The sequence below is a fragment of the Oncorhynchus clarkii genome, chromosome 12 (assembly GCF_045791955.1).
Source record: "Oncorhynchus clarkii lewisi isolate Uvic-CL-2024 chromosome 12, UVic_Ocla_1.0, whole genome shotgun sequence".
Taxonomy (NCBI): Eukaryota; Metazoa; Chordata; class Actinopteri; order Salmoniformes; family Salmonidae; genus Oncorhynchus; species Oncorhynchus clarkii.
Window position 1 is genome coordinate 20,694,019 of NC_092158.1, and position 19,346 is coordinate 20,713,364.

A 19,346-nucleotide genomic window follows, 5' to 3' on the forward strand; every position below is an offset into this window, starting at 1 on the left:
GCCTCTCACGCTCAAGTTAATGTCACCTCTCCCAGCTCTTACTGACACCTACCCATGAGCCCCCTCTCTTTCCATTTACTCTAACCAGCATCCTCACCCACTGAACACTGACCGACACCGGACGTCCATAGACTTTGAAAAGTAGTTTACATTTGGTCAGTCCACCCTGGTCTTGATGTTACAGTCCACAGACGGACAGGACTGGACCAAATCTGAACCTATCATAGACTTATGTTTCACATTTTTGGATAGCACAGTGAATAGTAGAGCACAGTACAATACAACACAGTACTGTACCGTGTGTGGAGTACAATACAATAAATCAAATCAAATTTATTTATATAGCCCTTCGTACATCAGCTGATATCTCAAAGTGCTGTACAGAAACCCAGCCTAAAACCCCAAACAGCAAGCAATGCAGGTGTAGAAGCACGGTGGCTAGGAAAAACTCCCTAGAAAGGCCAAAACCTAGGAAGAAACCTAGAGAGGAACCAGGCTATGTGGGGTGGCCAGTCCTCTTCTGGCTGTGCCGGGTGGAGATTATAACAAAACATGGTCAAGATGTTCAAATGTTCATAAATGACCAGCATGGTCGAATAATAATAAGGCAGAACAGTTGAAACTGGAGCAGCAGCACAGTCAGGTGGACTGGGGACAGCAAGGAGTCATCATGTCAGGTATTCCTGGGGCATGGTCCTAGGGCTCAGGTCCTCCGAGAGAGAGAAAGAGAGAAGGAGAGAATTAGAGAACGCACACCTAGATTCACACAGGACACCGAATAGGACAGGAGAAGTACTCCAGATATAACAAACTGACCCTAGCCCCCCGACACATAAATTACTACTGCAGCATAAATACTGGAGGCTGAGACAGGAGGGGTCAGGAGACACTGTGGCCCATTCCGAGGACACCCCCGGACAGGGCCAAACAGGAAGGATATAACCCCACCCACTTTGCCAAAGCACAGCCCCCACACCACTAGAGGGATATCTTCAACCACCAACTTACCATCCTGAGACAAGGCTGAGTATAGCCCACAAAGACCTCCGCCACGGCACAACCCAAGGGGGGGGCGCCAACCCAGACAGGATGACCACATCAGTGACTCAACCCACTCAGGTGACGCACCCCCTCCAGGGACGGCATGAGAGAGCCCCAGTAAGCCAGTGACTCAGCCCCTGTAATAGGGTTGGAGGCAGAGAATCCCAGTGGAAAGAGGGGAACCGGCCAGGCAGCGACAGCAAGGGCGGTTCGTTGCTCCAGAGCCTTTCCGTTCACCCTCCCACTCCTGGGCCAGACTACACTCAATCATATGACCCACTGAAGAGATGAGTCTTCAGTAGAGACTTAAAGGTTGAGACCGAGTTTGCGTCTCTGACATGGGTAGGCAGACCGTTCCATAAAAATGGAGCTCTATAGGAGAAAGCCCTGCCTCCAGCTGTTTGCTTAGAAATTCTAGGGACAATTAGGAGGCCTACGTATGTACGGCATGACCAAATCAGAGAGATAGGTAGGAGCAAGCCCATGTAATGCTTTGTAGGTTAGCAGTAAAACCTTGAAATCAGCCCTTGCTTTGACAGGAAGCCAGTGTAGAGAGGCTAGCACTGGAGTAATATGATCAATTTTTTTGGTTCTAGTCAGGATTCTAGCAGCCGTATTTAGCACTAACTGAAGTTTATTTAGTGCTTTATCCGGGTAGCCGGAAAGTAGAGCATTGCAGTAGTCTAACCTAGAAGTGACAAAAGCATGGATACATTTTTCTGCATCATTTTTGGACATAAAGTTTCTGATTTTTGCAATGCTACGTAGATGGAAAAAAGCTGTCCTTGAAATGGTCTTGATATGTTCTTCAAAAGAGAGATCAGGGTCCAGAGTAACGCCGAGGTCCTTCACAGTTTTATTTGAGATGACTGTACAACCATTAAGATTAATTGTCAGATTCAACAGAAGATCTCTTTGTTTCTTGGGACCTAGAACAAGCATCTCTGTTTTGTCCGAGTTTAAAAGTAGAAAGTTTGCAGCCATCCACTTCCTTATGTCTGAAACACATGCTTCTAGCAAGGGCAATTTTGGGACTTCACCATGTTTCATTGAAATGTACAGCTGTGTGTCATCCGCATAGCAGTGAAAGTTAATATTATGTTTTCGAATAACATCCCCAAGAGGTAAAATATATAGTGAAAACAATAGTGGTCCTAATACGGAACCTTGAGGAACACCGAAATTTACAGTTGATTTGTCAGAGGACAAACCATTCACAGAGACAAACTGATATCTTTCCGACAGATAAGATCTAAACCAGGCCAGAACTTGTCCGTGTAGACCAATTTGGGTTTCCAATCTCTCCAAAAGAATGTGGTGATCGATGGTATCAAAAGCAGCACTAAGGTCTAGGAGCACGAGGACAGATGCAGAGCCTCGGTCCGATGCCATTAAAATGTCATTTACCACCTTCACAAGTGCCGTCTCAGTGCTATGATGGGGTCTAAAACCAGACTGAAGCATTTCGTATACATTGTTTGTCTTCAGGAAGGCAGTGAGTTGTTGCGCAACAGCCTTTTCTAAAATGTTTGAGAGGAATGGAAGATTCGATATAGGCCGATAGTTTTTTATATTTTCTGGGTCAAGGTTTGGCTTTTTCAAGAGAGGCTTTATTACTGCCACTTTTAGTGAGTTTGGTACACATCCGGTGGATATGTACCAAACGGGGTGAGTGGAGTGACCATTCAAAGTTTGCATTTTTCAAAGTTTGCATTTTGTTATAGTGTTATAGTGCCACATCTGGCCAATCGCTGTAATTTTGTAAATGCTAGATCTCTATGGCAAGACTCAACATTCACCCAAGTTTCACTAATGGAAATACGCTATTTCTGTTTTTTTATTTTTTATTTATACATTTACATTATGGGGTGTTGTGTGTAGATTTATGAGAATTTTTAAATCCATTTTAGAATAAAAATGTGGAAAAGTGGAAGGGGTCTGAATACTTTCTGAATGCATTGTATGTACCGAATTTCATGGCTTTAGGTCAAACGGGGTGAGTGGAGTGACCTTTCAAAGTTTGCATTTTGTTATAGTGTTATAGCGCCACATCTGACCAATCGCTGTAATTTTGTAAATGCTAGATCTCTATGGCAAGACTCAACATTCACCCAAGTTTCACTAAAATCGGGCCAGTGCTATCAGAGATTTCACATGCATCTAATGCCCTGTACACATCGTGATGCATTTCATGATGAAATACATTATTTTCACAGAGTCTTGCCCAGCTACTGAACGGACAAGTGTTTATTTATTTTTATTTCACCTTTATTTAAGCAGGTCGGCCAGTTGAGAACCAGTTTTCATTTACAACTGCAACCTGGCCAAGATAAAGCAAAGCAGTGCGACAAAAAACAACACAGAGGGATAAGCAAACGTACAGTCAATAACACAATAGAAAAATATATGTACAGTGTGTGCAAATGTAGTAAGATTAGGGAGGTAAGGCCATAGTGGCGAAGTAATTACAATTTAGCATGAACACTGGAGTGATATATGTGCAGATGATGATGTGCAAGTAGAGATACTGGGGTGTGAAAGAGCAACAAAAAAATAAATAACAATATAGGGATGAGGTAGTTGGGTGTGCTATTTACAGATGGGCTATGTACAGGTACGGTGATCGGTAGGCTGCTCTGACAGCTGATGCTTAAAGTTAGTGAGGGAGATATAAGTCTCCAGCTTCAGTGATTTTTACAATTCGTTCCAGTCATTGGCAGCAGAGAACTGGAAGGAAAGGCGGCCAAAGTGGGTGTTGGCTTTGGGGATGACCAGTGAAATGTGCAGTTGAAGTCGGAAATTTACATACACCTTAGCCAAACACATTTAAACTCAGCTTCACAATTCCTGACATTTAATCCTAGTTAAAATTCCCTGTCTTAGGTCAGGTAGGATCACTGCTTTATTTTAAGAATGTGAAATGTCAGACTGATAGTAGAGAGAGTGATTTATTTCAGCTTTTACTTCTTTCATCACATTCCCAGTGGGTCAGAAGTTTACAAACACTCAATTAGCATTTGGTAGCATTGCCTTTAAATTGTTTAACTTGGGTCAAGTGTTTCGGGTAGCCTTCCACAATCTTCCCACAATAAGTTGGGTGAATTTTGGACCATTCCTCCTGACAGAGCTGGTGTAAATGAGTCAGGTTTGTAGGCCTCCTTGCTCGCACACGCTTTTTCAGTTCTGCCCACAATTTTTCTATGGGATTGAGGTCAGGGCTTTGTGATGGTCACTCCAATACCTTGACTTTGTTGTCCTTAAGCCATTTTGCCACAACTTTGGAAGTATGCTTGGGGTCATTGTCCATTTGGAAGACACATTTGCGACCAAGCTTGAACTTCCTGACTGATGTCTTGTGATGTTGCTTCAATATATCTACATAATTTTCCTCCTCATGACACCATCTATTTTGTGAAGTGCACCAGTCCCTCCTGCAGCAAAGCACCCCCACAACATGATGCTGCCACTCCCGTGCTTCACGGTTGGGATGGTGTTCTTCAGCTTGCAAGCCTCCCCTTTTTCCTCCAAACATAACGATGGTCATTATGGCCACTGTAATGACCAACTGTTCTATTTTTTGTTTCTCCAAAAAGTATGATCTTTGTCCCCATGTGCAGTTTGCAAACCGTAGTCTGGCTTTTTTTGGCGGTTTTGGAGCAGTGGCTTCTTCCTTGCTGAGAGGCCTTTCAGGTTCTGTCGATATAGGACTCTTTTTACTGTGGATAGAGACTTTTGTACCGGTTTCCTCCAGCACCAAAGAACGTTCATCTCTAGGAGACTGAACGCGTCTCCTTCCTGAGCGGTATAACGGCTGCGTGGTCCCATGGTGTTTATACTTGCGTACTATGGTTTGTACAGATGAATGTGGTACCTTCAGGCGTTAGGAAATTCCTCCCAAGGATGAACCAGACTTGTGGAGGTCAACAAATCTTGGCTGATTTCTTTTGATTTTCCCATGATGTCAAGCAGAGGCACTGAGTTTGAAGGTAGGCCTTGAAATACATCCACAGGTACACCTCCAATTGACTAAAATTATGTCAATTAGCCTATCAGAAGCTTCTAAAGTCATGACAACATTTTCTGGAATGAAGTTGTGTAAAGGCACAGTCAACTTAGTGTATGTAAACTTCTGACCACTGCAATTGTGATACAGTGACATAATCTGTTTCTAAACAATTGTTGGAAAAATTACTTGTGTCATGCACAAGGTAGATGTCCTAACCGACTTGCCAAAACTATAGTTTGTTAACAACAAATTTGTGGAGTGGTTGAAAAACGAGTTTTATTGACTCCAACCAAAGTGTATGTAAACTTCCGACTTCAACTGTACCTGCTGGAGCTTGTGCTAAGGGTGGGTGTTGCCATGGTGACCAGTGAGCTGAGATATGACAAGGCTTTACCTAGCAAAGACTTATAGATGACCTGGAGCCCGTGGGTTTGGCGACAAATATGTAGCGAGGGCCAGCCAATGAGAGCATACAGGTTGCAGTGGTGGGTAGTATATGGGGCTTTGGTGACAAAACGGATGGCACTGTGATAGACTACATCCATTTTGCTGAGTAGAGTGTTGGAGGCTATTTTGTAAATGACATCGCTGAAGTCAAGGATCGGTTGGATGGTCAGTTTTACGAGGCTATGTTTGGCAGCATGAGTGAAGGTGGCTTTGTTGCGAAATAGGAAGCCGATTCTAGATTTAATTTTGGATTGGAGATGCTTAATGTGACTCTGGAAGGAGCTTGTGCTAAGTCTACAGTCTAACCAGACACCTAGGTATTTGTAGTTGTCCACATATTCTAAGTCAGAGCTGTCCAAATTAGGGATGCTAGTTGGGCGGGCGGGTACGGGCAGCAATCAGTTGAAGGGCATGCATTTAGTTTTACTAGCATTTAAGAGCACTTGGAGTCCATGGAAGGATTGTTGTATGGCATTGAAGCTCATTTGGAGGTTTGTTAACACAGTGTCCAAGGAAGGGCCAGATGTATACATAATGGTGTTTTCTGCATAGATGTGGATCAGAGAATCACCAGCTGCAAGAGTGACATCATTGATGTATACAGAGAAAAGAGTCGGCCCGAGAGTCGGCCTGAGAATTGAACCCCTATAGAGACTGCCAGAGGTCTGGACAACAGGCCCTCCGATTTGACACACTGAACTCTATCTGAGAAGTAGTTGGTGAACCAGGCGAGACAGTCATTTGAGAAGCCAAGGCTTTTGAGTCTGCTGATAAGAATGTAATGATTGACAGAGTCAAAAGCCTTGGCCTGGTCAATGAAAACAGTTGCACAGTACTGTCTTTTATCAATGGAGGTTATAATAGCGTTTAGGACCTTGAGCGTGGCTGAGGTGCACCCGTGACCAGCTCGGAAACTAGATTGGATATAGGTCTACAACAGTTTGGGTCTAGAGTGTCTCCCCCTTTTGAAGAGGGGGATGACTGCGGCAGCTTTCTAATCTTTAGGGATCTCAGACGATACAAAGAGAGGTTGAACAGGCTAGTATTAGAGGTTGCAACAATTTTGGCAGATAATTTTAGAGAGTGTCCAGATTGTCCAGCCCAGCTGATTTGTAGGGATGCAGGTTTTGCAGCTCTTTCAGAACATCAGCTATCTGGATTTGGGTGAAGGAGAAGTGGGGGGAAGGGGCTTGGGCGTGTTGCTGCGGGGAGTGCAGAGCTGTTGGTATGGGGTTAGAGGTCAACCAATTAATTAGGACAGATTTCAAGTTTTCATAACAATCGGTAATCAGCATTTTTGGATGCCGATTATGGCTAATTACATTGCAATCCATGAGGAGACTGCTTGGCAGGCTTGACCACCTGTTACCCGAGTGCAGCAAGGAGCCAAGGTAGGTGCTTGATAGCATTAAACTTATAAAGAACAATCCATCTTAACATAATGACTCGTTTACTACACATGGTTGATGGTATTACTAGTTTAACTAGCTTGTCCTGCATTGCATATAGTCAATGCGGTGCCTGTTAATTTATCATTGAATCACAGCCTACTTCGCCAAACGGGTGATGCATTAACAAAAGCGCATTCTTGTCAGGGGAAATGCAGAAGTTTTGGCCATCTGGCTCGTTGCGAACTGTGTGACGACCATTTCTTCCTAACAAAGACCGTAATTAATTTGCCAGAATTCTATATAATTATGACATAACATTGAAGGTTATATGAAATACAAATGGTATAGAGAGAAATAGTCCTATAATTCCTATAGTAACTACAACCTAAAAAGTCTTAACTGGGAATATTGAAGAATCATGTTAAAAGCAACCATCAGCTTTCATATGTTCTCATGTTCTGAGCAAGGAACTTAAACATGAGCTTTTTTTACATTTCAATTATTGCGTTTTTACTTTCTTCTCCATCTGCATTTTTTTAAACCAAAGTGAACATGTTTCATTATTTGAGACTAAATGTATTTTATTTATCAGTTATATTAAGTTAAAATAAGTGTTCATTCAGTATTGTTGTAATTGTCATTATTACAAATATATATATAAAAATCGTCTGATTAATTGGTATCGTCTTTTTTTTGTCCTCCAATAATTGGTATCGGCGTTGAAAAATCATAATCGGTCGACCTCTAGTAGGGATAGCCAGGTGGAAAGCATGGCCAGCCATAGAAAAATGCTTATTGAAATGATCAATTATTGTGGATTTATCGGGGGTGACAGTGTTTCCTAGCCACAGTGCAGTGGGCAGCTGGGATGAGGTGCTCTTATTCTCCATGTACTTTACGGTGTCCCAAAACTTTTTGGAATTGATGCTCCAGGATGCTATTTTCTGTTTGAAAAAGCTATCCTTAGCTTTCCTAACTGACTGTGTATATTGGCTCCCAACTTCCCTGAAAAGTTGCATATCGCGGGGGCTATTCAATGCTAATGTAGTACGCCACAGGATGTTTTTGTGCTGGTCAAGGGCAGTCAAGTCTGGAGTGAACCAAGGGCTATATCTGTTCTTAGTTCTAAATTTTTTGAATGGGGCATGCTTATTTAAGATGGTGAGAAAAGCACTTTTAAAGAACAACCAGGCATCCTTTACTGATGGGATGAGGTCAGTATCCTTCCAGGATAGGTGTAGTGTTTGTAACGCAAGATGGAGGAGACCCTGTCTCACGTCAGATCACATTTTTGGGGGGAGATTGCGAAATATGACCTTTTCATTCAAGACAGGATAAATATATTGTTTCCGGTGATAATAAAACAGAGTGGATTTTGTTTTTGCCACAATACATTAAGTTGAAAGAGTAGACTACTAGTTTTTCTGACTAGATTACTTATCTACAGCCTTCCCTCAAAGTCCCTCTCACAGTGATTGATTGACAGATCTGAAACCCTATCGACTCTGTGACTCACAAACATCCTGCTCCTCCCCTGACAATCCCACCCACAGTGATTGATTGACAGGCCAAATCATTAAAGGGATAATTCACCCAAATTACCCAGCTTGGAATTCCCTGGATGGCTACTCCATGTACTTATGGAAAAACACTGTGCCGGTAGGGATCCACTCTGTACTGTACTGTGCTGAGATTGGGATACAGAGCCAGACTGAATCCTCTGAAGGTGTTAAAGCTTCTTGGAACCTCATCATGTCTGAGATGGTTTGTCATCCACAGTCATGCATATTAGTTTTATAACCTCTGTTCCCGAGCTTCTGTTGCATTCGTCATCATCGGGATAATTTAAATAGCTTATCACTGTCTCTCTCATGATCTGTTTTTTTTAACGGTTATTTTTATGTATTTGTGATTTTTGTTTAAGGACCTTGATTAGGCAAGCTAAGTGTGTTATGATGATGACAGACTTGGTGCCTCTCCTTTGTCATCTCTTCTGTCTGAATGACCCAGGCCATTTGCATCTTCTCTATAGTGAAATGTCTCACAAACTATTGCCTGACGCTGTGCTGCTGATGCTGTGTAGTTGTACTCAACAATGAATCAAGCAATATGTTAATTGTACTTCCTTGTACACTGGAAACTGTTATATTGCTATAACCTCCTGCATTCTGCGGAGCTCTTTAAGGGATACTTCCCCAGAGTCGGATGAACTCGTGGAGACCATTTTTATGTCTCTGCCTCCCGTACGAAGGAAGTTAGAGGTTGTTTCGTGAGCCAATGCTAACTAGCATTAGCATAATGCTAGTTAGCAAACCACTCAGATAAACCACTCAGATAATTGAGTGAGGATCAGAAAGGATCTCATGCAGTGTCGCTGCTGGAATAACCTGTTAGTCGGGATGTAATGTATTTAGACACAGTTGGAGTCGGAGGTTTAGATACACTTAGGTTGGAGTCATTAAAACTAGTTTTTTTTAACCATTCCACACATTTCTTATTAACAAACTATAGTTTTGGCAAGTGGGTTAGGACATTTACTTTGTGCATGACACAAGCAATTTTTCCAACAATTGTTTACAGACAGATTATTTCACTTATAATTCACTGTATCACAATTCCAGTGGGTCAGAAGTTTACATACACTAAGTTGGCTGTGCCTTTAAACAACTTGGAAAATTCCACAAAACGATGTTATGGCTTTAGAAGCTTCTGATAGGCTAATTGACATCATTTGAGTCAGTTGGAGGTGTACCTGTGGATGTATTTCAAGGCCTACCTTCAAACTCAGTGCCTCTTTGCTTGACATCATGGGAAAATCAAGCAAGCAGCATCAATCTCATGTGCACTTTCACCACCCTGTGAAGTTCATCAAAACTTATTTCATCTGTAGCCTAATAAACTGCGTGGTTTACCGAGTTGTAGTGGAAGGACCAAGTTTACTTCGATATTATGGTTATTATATGAATATTTTCTGCAGAAAGGCGTTCCCACCACTTTTTTTCGCATTATTCATTTTACAGACACAAAAAGATCCCACCATGTCGAACAAAGTAATTGTCTGTCGGCATTTATAAAATTGTACCGGCATATCCTGTTTCCATCAGCCAAGTCATGACTTTTTTCATGTGTCAGGTAATTCATCCACATGAAGTGGTTGGATGGAAACCTGGTTTATGACCAGGTTTAGCACCCACATTGCCTCACAGGCAAGTTTCACGGCAAAAAAGTACATGTGCACTATTTCGGCTCCTGCACTGCCCCACAAGCATGATTCATGGCAAAAAAAAGTACCTAATATGCGCTCCAGAAGCTCTTGCTGGGAAGTTAACAGTTCTCCGCTGTTAGCAGTCTCTTACTGGCGGTAAGAACGGATGATTGCCATCAGTGTTCGAGTTTCATCACTCAATTATTACATTTAGCAAACCAAACGTTGAAATACCGTTATGTAAGGTAAAGTAAAAATCCAAACCGGTCTGTGCATCAAATATGGTTTACCGCCCGGCCCCAACAAGGACTACTTTTAACAATTTCCACAAACATTTACTTGAACAGTGAAAATGCAAAGTTTGGTAACAGAATGACAGTTTATGCTGGACTCCCATGGAGTGTTTAATTTTGCAATAATTGTTTTTTATTTGACATACATTTTGTGTGAAGAATCTGTGTCTGTGTGTCCCTCTGTTACTGTGGAATTGCTCCTCAGTATTGGTGCTGTGCACTGGTCTTCTCTACTCCTCTTTAACCACATCTCTTATTTTCATCTGATAGATATAATGCAGCAGCCAATGATGCCGCAGTACAAGATGTCCCAGAATTCCATGCATGGGAGTCCGGCGTCGACAAACTACCAGCAAACCACTATCTCACACAGCCCTTCTAGGTATGACAATAAATTGCTTGTTCAATTTTCTGTAATGTTACAGTGAGTCCTCTGCTAGTTCATTCAATACTTCTCTCAGATTCCCTTGGAATTGATATGTTCTTCTCCTCTTTCTCTACAGTCGCTTTGCCCCTCCACAGATGGGGTCGGATGCCAGGTTCACGCCCCAGCAGAACAGCCCTGTGCCCAGCCCCTATGCCCCCCAAAGCCCTGCTGCTTACATGCAGCAGTACCCTCACCCACCTAGCTACTCTCAGCACCAACAGATCCAGCAAGGTGGGGCTGCACTTCTGCTTTTGTTTTGGAGCATAATGCATGATGGGGAACCTACCAACTAATTCTCAAATAACCATACTGTAACTAACTATTATGCATGTCATTATGTTGATTATTTGCTGAAGACCCTGTAGAATTTGTACATATGGACAGAAGTGCTCCATGCATTATAAACCAACACAGTTTACCCTGGTGTGTTGTGTTGGTGTTCTGTGGGCGATGAGCTTCATTTTTCCCCTCTCCTTTCACTTGCACCCTCATATTCAGGAAGCCCCCAGAGGCCTGTGCAGCCCTGCCTAGAGGTGCAGACCCAGCCGCAGGCCTCCCCCCACCAGAACCCCTCCACCCCAACCTTAGGTATGGGAAAACCCTGGGGACATCATATCAAACATCCACAGTCGGGCCCCATCACCTCCAAGCTGTGACCCATCGGCTTGTGTCACAAAATATCCATGCTCTGTCTATCCAATTGCAAACTGTATTTATAACAATAGAGGATGGAGTGTTGGTTAGCAATGTACACTTTCTCGCTGCAAGATTCCTGTAGATAGGCATAATTTTTCAGGTCTCCGTTCTTTGGTGGTGTTATATTTCTTGTTTATCTGCATTCATTCTACCTGTTGAATAAGATGATTAACAGGTGAACCAGTGTTTAGTATGGGTTTTGCGTAGCTGCAAGGTAATTGAATGAAGGTTGATTGATTGTATCTGCGATTTATTTTGGTGTTTGTTCAGTTGCCAGCCCCATGGTTCCTGGCGGCATGCGGAACATCCACGACAACAAGGTCTCCGGGCAAATTTCAAGCAACTCAGCCAATCACAATGCCAGACATGGCTCCAACGAAGACTACATGAACATAGTCCACAGATTAGGGAATGAGGTAAACATGAGAAATGATTCATACCAAGATGAAATTGCCGAGCAAAGATACCATTTTGACATTAAATACAATTTCCTCTCTTGGATCCTCATTGCTGGTACACTGCCTGAATGTATTTGTTGTGTGGAGTTGTATCCACCCTTGCTGCTTTAGTTATATACAGTACCAGTCAAAAGTTTGGACTTATCTACTTATTCAAGGGTTTTCTTTATTTGTACTATTTTCGACATTGTAGAATAATAGTGAAGACATCAAAACTATGAAATAACACATATGGAATCATGTTGTAGCCAAAAAAGTGTTAAACAAATCAAAATATATTTTATATTTGAGATTCTTCAAAGTAGCCACCCTTTGCCTTGATGACAGCTTTGCAAACTCTTGGCATTCTCTCAACCAGCTTCATAAGGAATGCTTTTCCAGTAGTCTTGAAGGAGTTCCCACATATGCTGAGCACTTGTTGGCTGCTTTTCCTTCACTCTGTGGTCCAACCCAAACCATCTCAATTGGGTTGAGGCCGGTTGATTGTGGAGGCCAGGTCATCTGATGCAGCACTCCATCACGCTCCTTCTTGGTCAAATAGCCCTTAAACAGCCATGCTTCACAGTGGGAACCACCCATGTGGAGTTCACCTACTCTGCATATCACGAAGACACAACGGTTAGAACCAAAAATCTTGAATTTGGACTCATCAGACCAAAGGACAGATTTCCACCGGTCTCATGTCCATTGCTCGTGTTTCTTGGCCCAAGCAAGTCTCTTGTTATTGGTGTCCTTTAGTAGTGTTTTTATTTTTCTTTCAGCAATTTGACCATGAAGGCCTGATTCACGCAATCTCCTCTGAACAGTTGATGTTGATGTGTCTGTTACTTGAAATCTGTGAAGCATTTCACAATCTGAGGTGCAGTTAACTAATGAACTTGTCCTCTGCAGCAGAGGTAACTCTGGGTCTTCCATTCCTGTGGCGGTCCTCATGCGAGACAGTTTCATCGTAGCGCCGGATGGTTTTTGCAACAGCACTTGAAGAAACTTTCAAAGTTCGGTCAATGCAGAACATTTCAAGATCTTCATGTCTTAAAGTAATGATGGACTGTCATTTCTCTATGCTTATTTGAGCTGTTCTTTCCATAATATGGACTTTGATCTTTTACCAAATAGGGCTGTCTTCTGTATACCACCCCTACCTTGTCACAACGCAACTGATTGGCTCAAACGCATTAAGAAGGAAAGAAATTCCACAAATTAACAAGGCACACCTGTTTATTGAAATGCATTTCAGGTGACTACCTCATGAAGCTGGTTGAGATAATGGCAGGAATGTGCAACGCTGTCAAGGCGAAGGGTGGCTACTAAAGAATTTCAAATATAACATATATTTTGATTTGTTTAACACTTTTTTGGTTACTACTTGATTCCACATGTGTTATTTCATAGTTTTGATGTCTTCACCATTATTCTACGATGTTGAACATATTCAAAATAAAGAAAAGCTCTTGAATGAGTAGGTGTGTCCAAACATTTGACTGGTAATGAATATCTGATTCATATTTTTCCAAGGAGAGTGATCCTTCCATGAGAAATGCCTCCTTCCCACTCCGTTCGCCCCAGTCTGTTTGTTCCCCTGCTGGCAGCGAAGGGACCCCAAAAGGTATACCAACCGAGACCGCTAATATGCATAATCATACTGTGCTCTGGAAATCATGAGTCAATCTACATATTCTATGTCAAGTGTTCATGCCTGAATCGATCAGTGTTCATATTTGTAAAAAATCACACACAATTTATTTGTATTTATTTTTTTGGTTTCAGCAGGATTAAGACCTAGCCTTATCCTTCACTCCCCAAACCCTTACGCTTCCCCCCGTGACAGTGCTCCCGACCTCCTCCTGGACTCTCCTGACTGCAAGAAGAAGCAGAAGAAGCTAACTAAAGAGGAGAAGGAGCAGTTGGATAAAGCTGCTATGTACGATATTGTCAGCTCTCCCTCTAAAGACTCTACCAAGCTGACCCTCAAACTGTCCCGGGTGAAGTCCACTGAGATGGACCCGTCCGGAGAGCTCTTACCTGGGGCAGAGGACCAGGACACTGACCTGGCCTACAACAGCCTGCAGTTCTCCCGGACGCAGCAGGACCTTGCCCACAGGTTAGCCCCGGGACAGGGGGAGCAGTCAGGCTACCAGCAGGTCCCTGTGCTCCAGAACACTAAGCAGGCTGGAGGGGTGATCAGTGGAGCTGTTTACGACGATGCTGAGATGGACGCGCTCGCTGAGATCGAGAGGATAGAACGGGAGACGCTCATAGAAAGGGAGCGTTGCTCCAAAGAGGTTCAGGATAAAGGTGAGTTTACATTCAATGTTGCACTTAAAAATCTATCCTAAAAATTGTTTTTTTGTGTGCTGAGAAATAGGAGAAATAACTTGCTGATAAAAATAAGTAATATGTCAGGATCTTTTCTGAGCAATGGTTTCCTCACTGCAGACAAGCCACTGAAGAAGCGGAAGCAGGACTCGTATCCCCAAGAGCCTGGAGCTGGAGGTACAGCGGGGGCAACCCAACCTGGTGTGGGAGGGGGAAATGCTGGCAGCAAGCTGGCACCCCAGGAGGCTAGTGCTGCCAGTAATGGTGCGAGCCGGCCTGCCCTAATGGTCAGCATCGACCTGCAGCAAGCAGGTAGAGCTGACGGGCAGCCAGAGGTAAACATAGGCACCCACACCCCTGCCCTGAGGAGCTGGCCTGAGGACCGCCTGTGTCCTGGGGACGGCCCCGACTCCACTGGAGTCCTGCGGCTAAACTCCAAGACAGAAGGAGACACACTACAGACTGCAGACGTCCGGCCAGAGGTCATCAAGCAGCGTGCCGACACCCCCAAGAAGCTGGGCCCCGACGTCCGACCGGAGACCCCCAAACACAAGCACGAAAACAGACGAGACTCGTCCAAACATCGACACGATGGCAAACCTGACAATAGCAAGGCCCGCCCTGACGCCAGGATGCCTGACAAGCCACGACAACGGCACGAGGGTCGCTCAGACTCTGGTCACAGGGAGGACAGGTCCCGGGACAGTGACCCATCCCGCATCCGCAGGCCAGAGACCCCCAGCAAGTCCAGCAGGGGGGAACATGACTCCAAACATGGACGGGACAGAGACAGGGAGCGGGGGGATAAGGACAGGGAGAGGAAACACAGGACAGAGGCAGGGGATCCACGGGACCGACGATCTCCAGAGCAGCGCTCCAGGCCAGAGAGCCCGCGGGTTAAGCAGGAAGGGCGAGGGGGGGTGGACCACAGTGGGCGCCAGAGGACTGACCGGCCAGGCCCCAACCTCAAATCCCCCAATAAAGAGGAGAGGAGGAGCGGGGAGGAGAGGAGGAGTGGGGACGGCAGCAGGAACCGACAGGACTCTAAGCAACAACCTGCTGAAAACAAGCAGGAGTTCCCTGCTTACCTGCTGGGGGGCGTAAAGTCTGGAGGCTTTAAGAACTTTGTGATTCCCAAAGTGAAGCGGGATAAGGACGGGCATGTGTTGGCAGCTGAGATGAGGAAGCCTGGTCTGGGTTCAGTAGTGGAGGGCTGGAAGGAGCCCCGGGTCAAGCTGGAGCGACTGGGGCTGGTAGAGAAGATGAAGACAGCAGCCAAACCGGTTGTGGTGCTGCAGAAACTCAGCATCGACGAGGTGCAGAAAATCATCAGGGAGAGGAAAGATCGAAGCGCACGCAGCTCCAAGTCCTCCAAGAGCAGACCCTCTCATTGGATCTCTGAGAAAGGTAAGAGGAGACATCCTGATGTCTGCATGACAGACTGGGTCAGTTGTTGTTTGGGTGAACTTAAGGTTTAGCTATGGTAACCTGTGTTGACATGTTATTACTAATTACTTTGCACATTGATCCACTAGCAGCACAGAATAACGTTCTGTATTTTACTCTCCTTGAAAGGATTCCAATTTATTGCGGGGTTTATTTGAAATGGTTATGAGGCCTTGCTAATGATACTGAATACAAGACACTATCTGTTTTAGTTGTGGCACAAATGTGTCTTTCGTACAAGGGCTAATAGATGACTGGGTGACCTCGCTCTGTGAGGTCTTGATGAATCAGTGTTGAAAGAACTGCCTCCTCATCTGATTGCTGAGATAGAGTCCACCATGCCACTGTGTGAGAGGGTGAAGATGAACAAACGCAAGCGCAGCACCATCAAGGAGAAGCCCAAGTACGCTGAGGTCAACTCCGATGATGACGATGACGACGACGACTCTGTGACGGAGTGTAAGTACCAAACATATTGCTTTTTTTTTTTGCACAGTCATATCCAAAACGGTGTTCATTCCAATCACAGTAGTTGGGGCGGGCTAATGGTTGATAACAAACCCCTGGTGTTTATGATCAAAGCTTCATCCTTTAACTTGTTGCTCCTTCTCTCTCTTCCTGCAGCTACGCGGAAGCGTCACAAGAAGGAGCGGGAAAAGACATGGGAGCCTGATGAGAGGAGAGGCTCAGGGCGCAGGGGGTCCGGCAGCCGCCACCGTGAACGCAGCCCAGAGGATTCATACGATGAGTCCCCACCGCCCAGCATGAGTGACCGTAAGTCTGGCACTGTCTTTGACTGACCATCCATCATGAGCATCGATGGTTATCTTTTCCTCTCTCTCTCTCTCTCTCTCTCTCTCTCTCTCTCTCTCTCTCTCTCTCTCTCTCTCTCTCTCTCTCTCTCTCTCTCTCTCTCTCTCTCTCTCATATATACATATATACAGTGCATTCGGAAAGTATTCAGACCCCTTGACTTTTTCCACATTTTGTTATGTTACAGCCTTATTCTGAAATTGATTAAATCGTTTTTTCCCCGCTTCAATCTAGACACAATACCCCATAATGACAAAGCAAAAAAAGGTTTAAACATTCTTGCAAATTTATATAATATATATTTTTTTTAACTGAAATTCACATTTCCGTAAGTAATCAGACCCTTTACTCAGTACTTTGTTGAAACACCTTTGGCAGAGATTACAGCTTCGAGTTTGGCACACTTGTATTTTGGGAGTTTTTCCGATTCTTCTCTGCAGATCCTCTCAAGCTTTGTCAGGTTGGCTGTGTGCATAGGGTCGATGTCCCGTTGGAAGGTGAACCTTCGCCCCCAGTCTGATGTCCTGAGTGCTCTGGAGCAGGTTCATCAAGGATCCTTCTGTACTTTGCTCCGTTCATCTTTCCCTCAATCCTGACTAGTCTCCCTGACCCTGCCACTGAGAAACATCCCCACAGCCAGAATGCTGCCACCACCATGTTTCACCGTAGGAATGGTGCCAGGTTTTCTCCAGACGTGACGCTTGGCTTTCAGGCCAAAGAGTTCAATGTTAGTTTCATCAGACCAGAGAATCTTGTTTCTCATGGTCTGAGAGTCCTTTAGGTGCCTTTTGGGCAAACTCCAGGCGGGCTGTGCCTTTTACTGAGGAGTGGCTTCCGTATTGCCACTACCATAAAGGCCTGATTGGTGGAGTGCTGCAGAGATGGTTGTCCTTCTGGAAGGTCTCCCACCTCCACAGAGGGAAGTCTTGAGCTCTGTCAGAGTGATCATCGGGTTCTTGGTCCCCTCCCTGACCAAGGCCCTTCTCCCACGATTGCTCAGTTTGGCCTGGCGGCCAGCTCTAATAAGAGTCTTGATGGTTCCAAACTTCTTCCATTTAAGAATGACGGAGGCCACTGTGTTCTTGGGGACCTTCAATGCTGCAGAAATGTTTTGGTCCCTTTCCCCAGATTTGTGTCTTGACACAATCCTGTCTTGGAGCTCTACAGACAATTAATTGGTTCTTGCTCTGACATGCACTGTCAACTGTGGGATCTTATATAGGCAGGTGTGTGCCTTTTTCAAATCATGTCCAATCAATTGAATTTATCGCAGGTGGACTCCAATCAAGTTTTAAAAACAATGAAAACATGATGCACCTGAGTTCAATTTCGAGTTTCATAGCAAAGGGTCTGAATACTTATGTAAATAATGTATTTCTGTTTTTTGATTAAAAATACATTTTCCCCCAAAATATCAAAATAATAGCTTTATCGTTATGGGGTATTGTGTGTAGATTGGTGAGGAAAATATTTCATTTAATCCATTTTAGAATGAGGCTGTAATGTAGCAATACATACATACAGTGCCTTAAATTAAGAAAGTATTCAAATGTAATTGTGTTACAGCCTGACTTTAAAATTGATTGAATTGAGATTGTGTGTCACTGGCCTATACATAATACCCCATCATGTCAAAGTAGGATTCTGTTTTAAGAATATTTTACAAATTCATAAAAAATGGAAAGCTGAAATGTCTTGAGTCAATTATGTATTCAACCCCTTTGTTATTGATGGAATGCCTAAATAAGTTCAGGAGTAAAAATGTTGCTTAACGCATCACAATAAGTTGCATAGGATATAATGGTGTTTAAGATGATTTGAACGGCTACCTCATCTCTGTACCCCACACATATACACAATTATCTGTAAGGTCCCTGTACAGAATAAAAAATATTCCAAAACATGCATCCTGTTTGAAAGAAGGCACAAAAGTAAAGCTGCAAACTGTGGAAAAGAAATTACATTTATGTCCTGAAAACAAAGCGTTATGTTTGTGGCAAATCCAACACAACATCACTGAGTATCACTCTTCATATTTTCAAGCATGGTGGTGGCTGCATTATGTTATGGATATGCTTGTCATCACCAAGGACTAGGGAGTTTTTATTTTTGTGATAAAAAGAAACGACATAGAGCACAGGCAAAATCCTAGAGGAAAACCTGGTTAGGTCAGCTTTCCAACAGACACTGGGAGACGAATGTACCTTTCAGCAGGACAATAACCTAAAACACAAGGCCAAATATTCAATGGTTGCTTAGCACGACAACATTGAATGTTCCTGAGTGGCCTAGTTACTGTTTTGACTTAAATTGGTTTGAAAATCTATGACAAGATTGAAAATAGCTGTCTAGCAATTATCAACAGCCAACTTGACAGAGCTGGAAGAATTTTTAAGAGAATAATGTGCAAATCTTGTACAATCCAGGTGTGCAATGCTCTTAGACACTTACCCAGAAAGACTCACTGCTGTAATCACTGCCAAAGGTGCTTCTAACATGCATTGACTCAGGTGTGTGAATACCTATGTAAATGAAATATTTCTGTATTTCATTTTTTCTCTACATTTGCAAAAAGGTATTTGGTTAGAAAGCAATTATATTTAATCCGTTTTGAGTTCAGGCTGTAACACAGCAAAATTTGGAATAACTCAAAGGGTATGAATACTTTCCGAAGGCACTAAATAGAGCATACACCAGCATGGTATACCTGTGCATTAGATACAGGGTAAAATGCTGAGGATGAGTAGTAGTAATATTTCACTAGATAAGTGTTGCTGTCCAATGTCATTGTCCTAACATGTATCAAT

At 43.6% G+C, this 19,346-nt stretch overlaps 1 protein-coding gene across 2 annotated transcripts in view; it reads left to right on the forward strand.

Annotated features, from left to right (window-relative positions):
• LOC139422864 (nipped-B-like protein B) overlaps nt 1–19,346 on the forward strand; it is a 55,607-nt gene that overhangs the window by 16,683 nt on the left and 19,578 nt on the right. The window contains exons 5-13 of one of the 2 annotated variants that reach the window (XM_071174288.1): nt 10,654–10,765; nt 10,887–11,041; nt 11,309–11,398; nt 11,777–11,922; nt 13,480–13,570; nt 13,732–14,259; nt 14,401–15,687; nt 16,057–16,185; nt 16,351–16,500. In XM_071174288.1, the coding sequence (XP_071030389.1) occupies nt 10,654–10,765; nt 10,887–11,041; nt 11,309–11,398; nt 11,777–11,922; nt 13,480–13,570; nt 13,732–14,259; nt 14,401–15,687; nt 16,057–16,185; nt 16,351–16,500 (2,688 nt within the window). The remainder of the gene's footprint in view (nt 1–10,653; nt 10,766–10,886; nt 11,042–11,308; nt 11,399–11,776; nt 11,923–13,479; nt 13,571–13,731; nt 14,260–14,400; nt 15,688–16,056; nt 16,186–16,350; nt 16,501–19,346) is intronic. The other variant, XM_071174289.1, reaches the window with a different exon arrangement.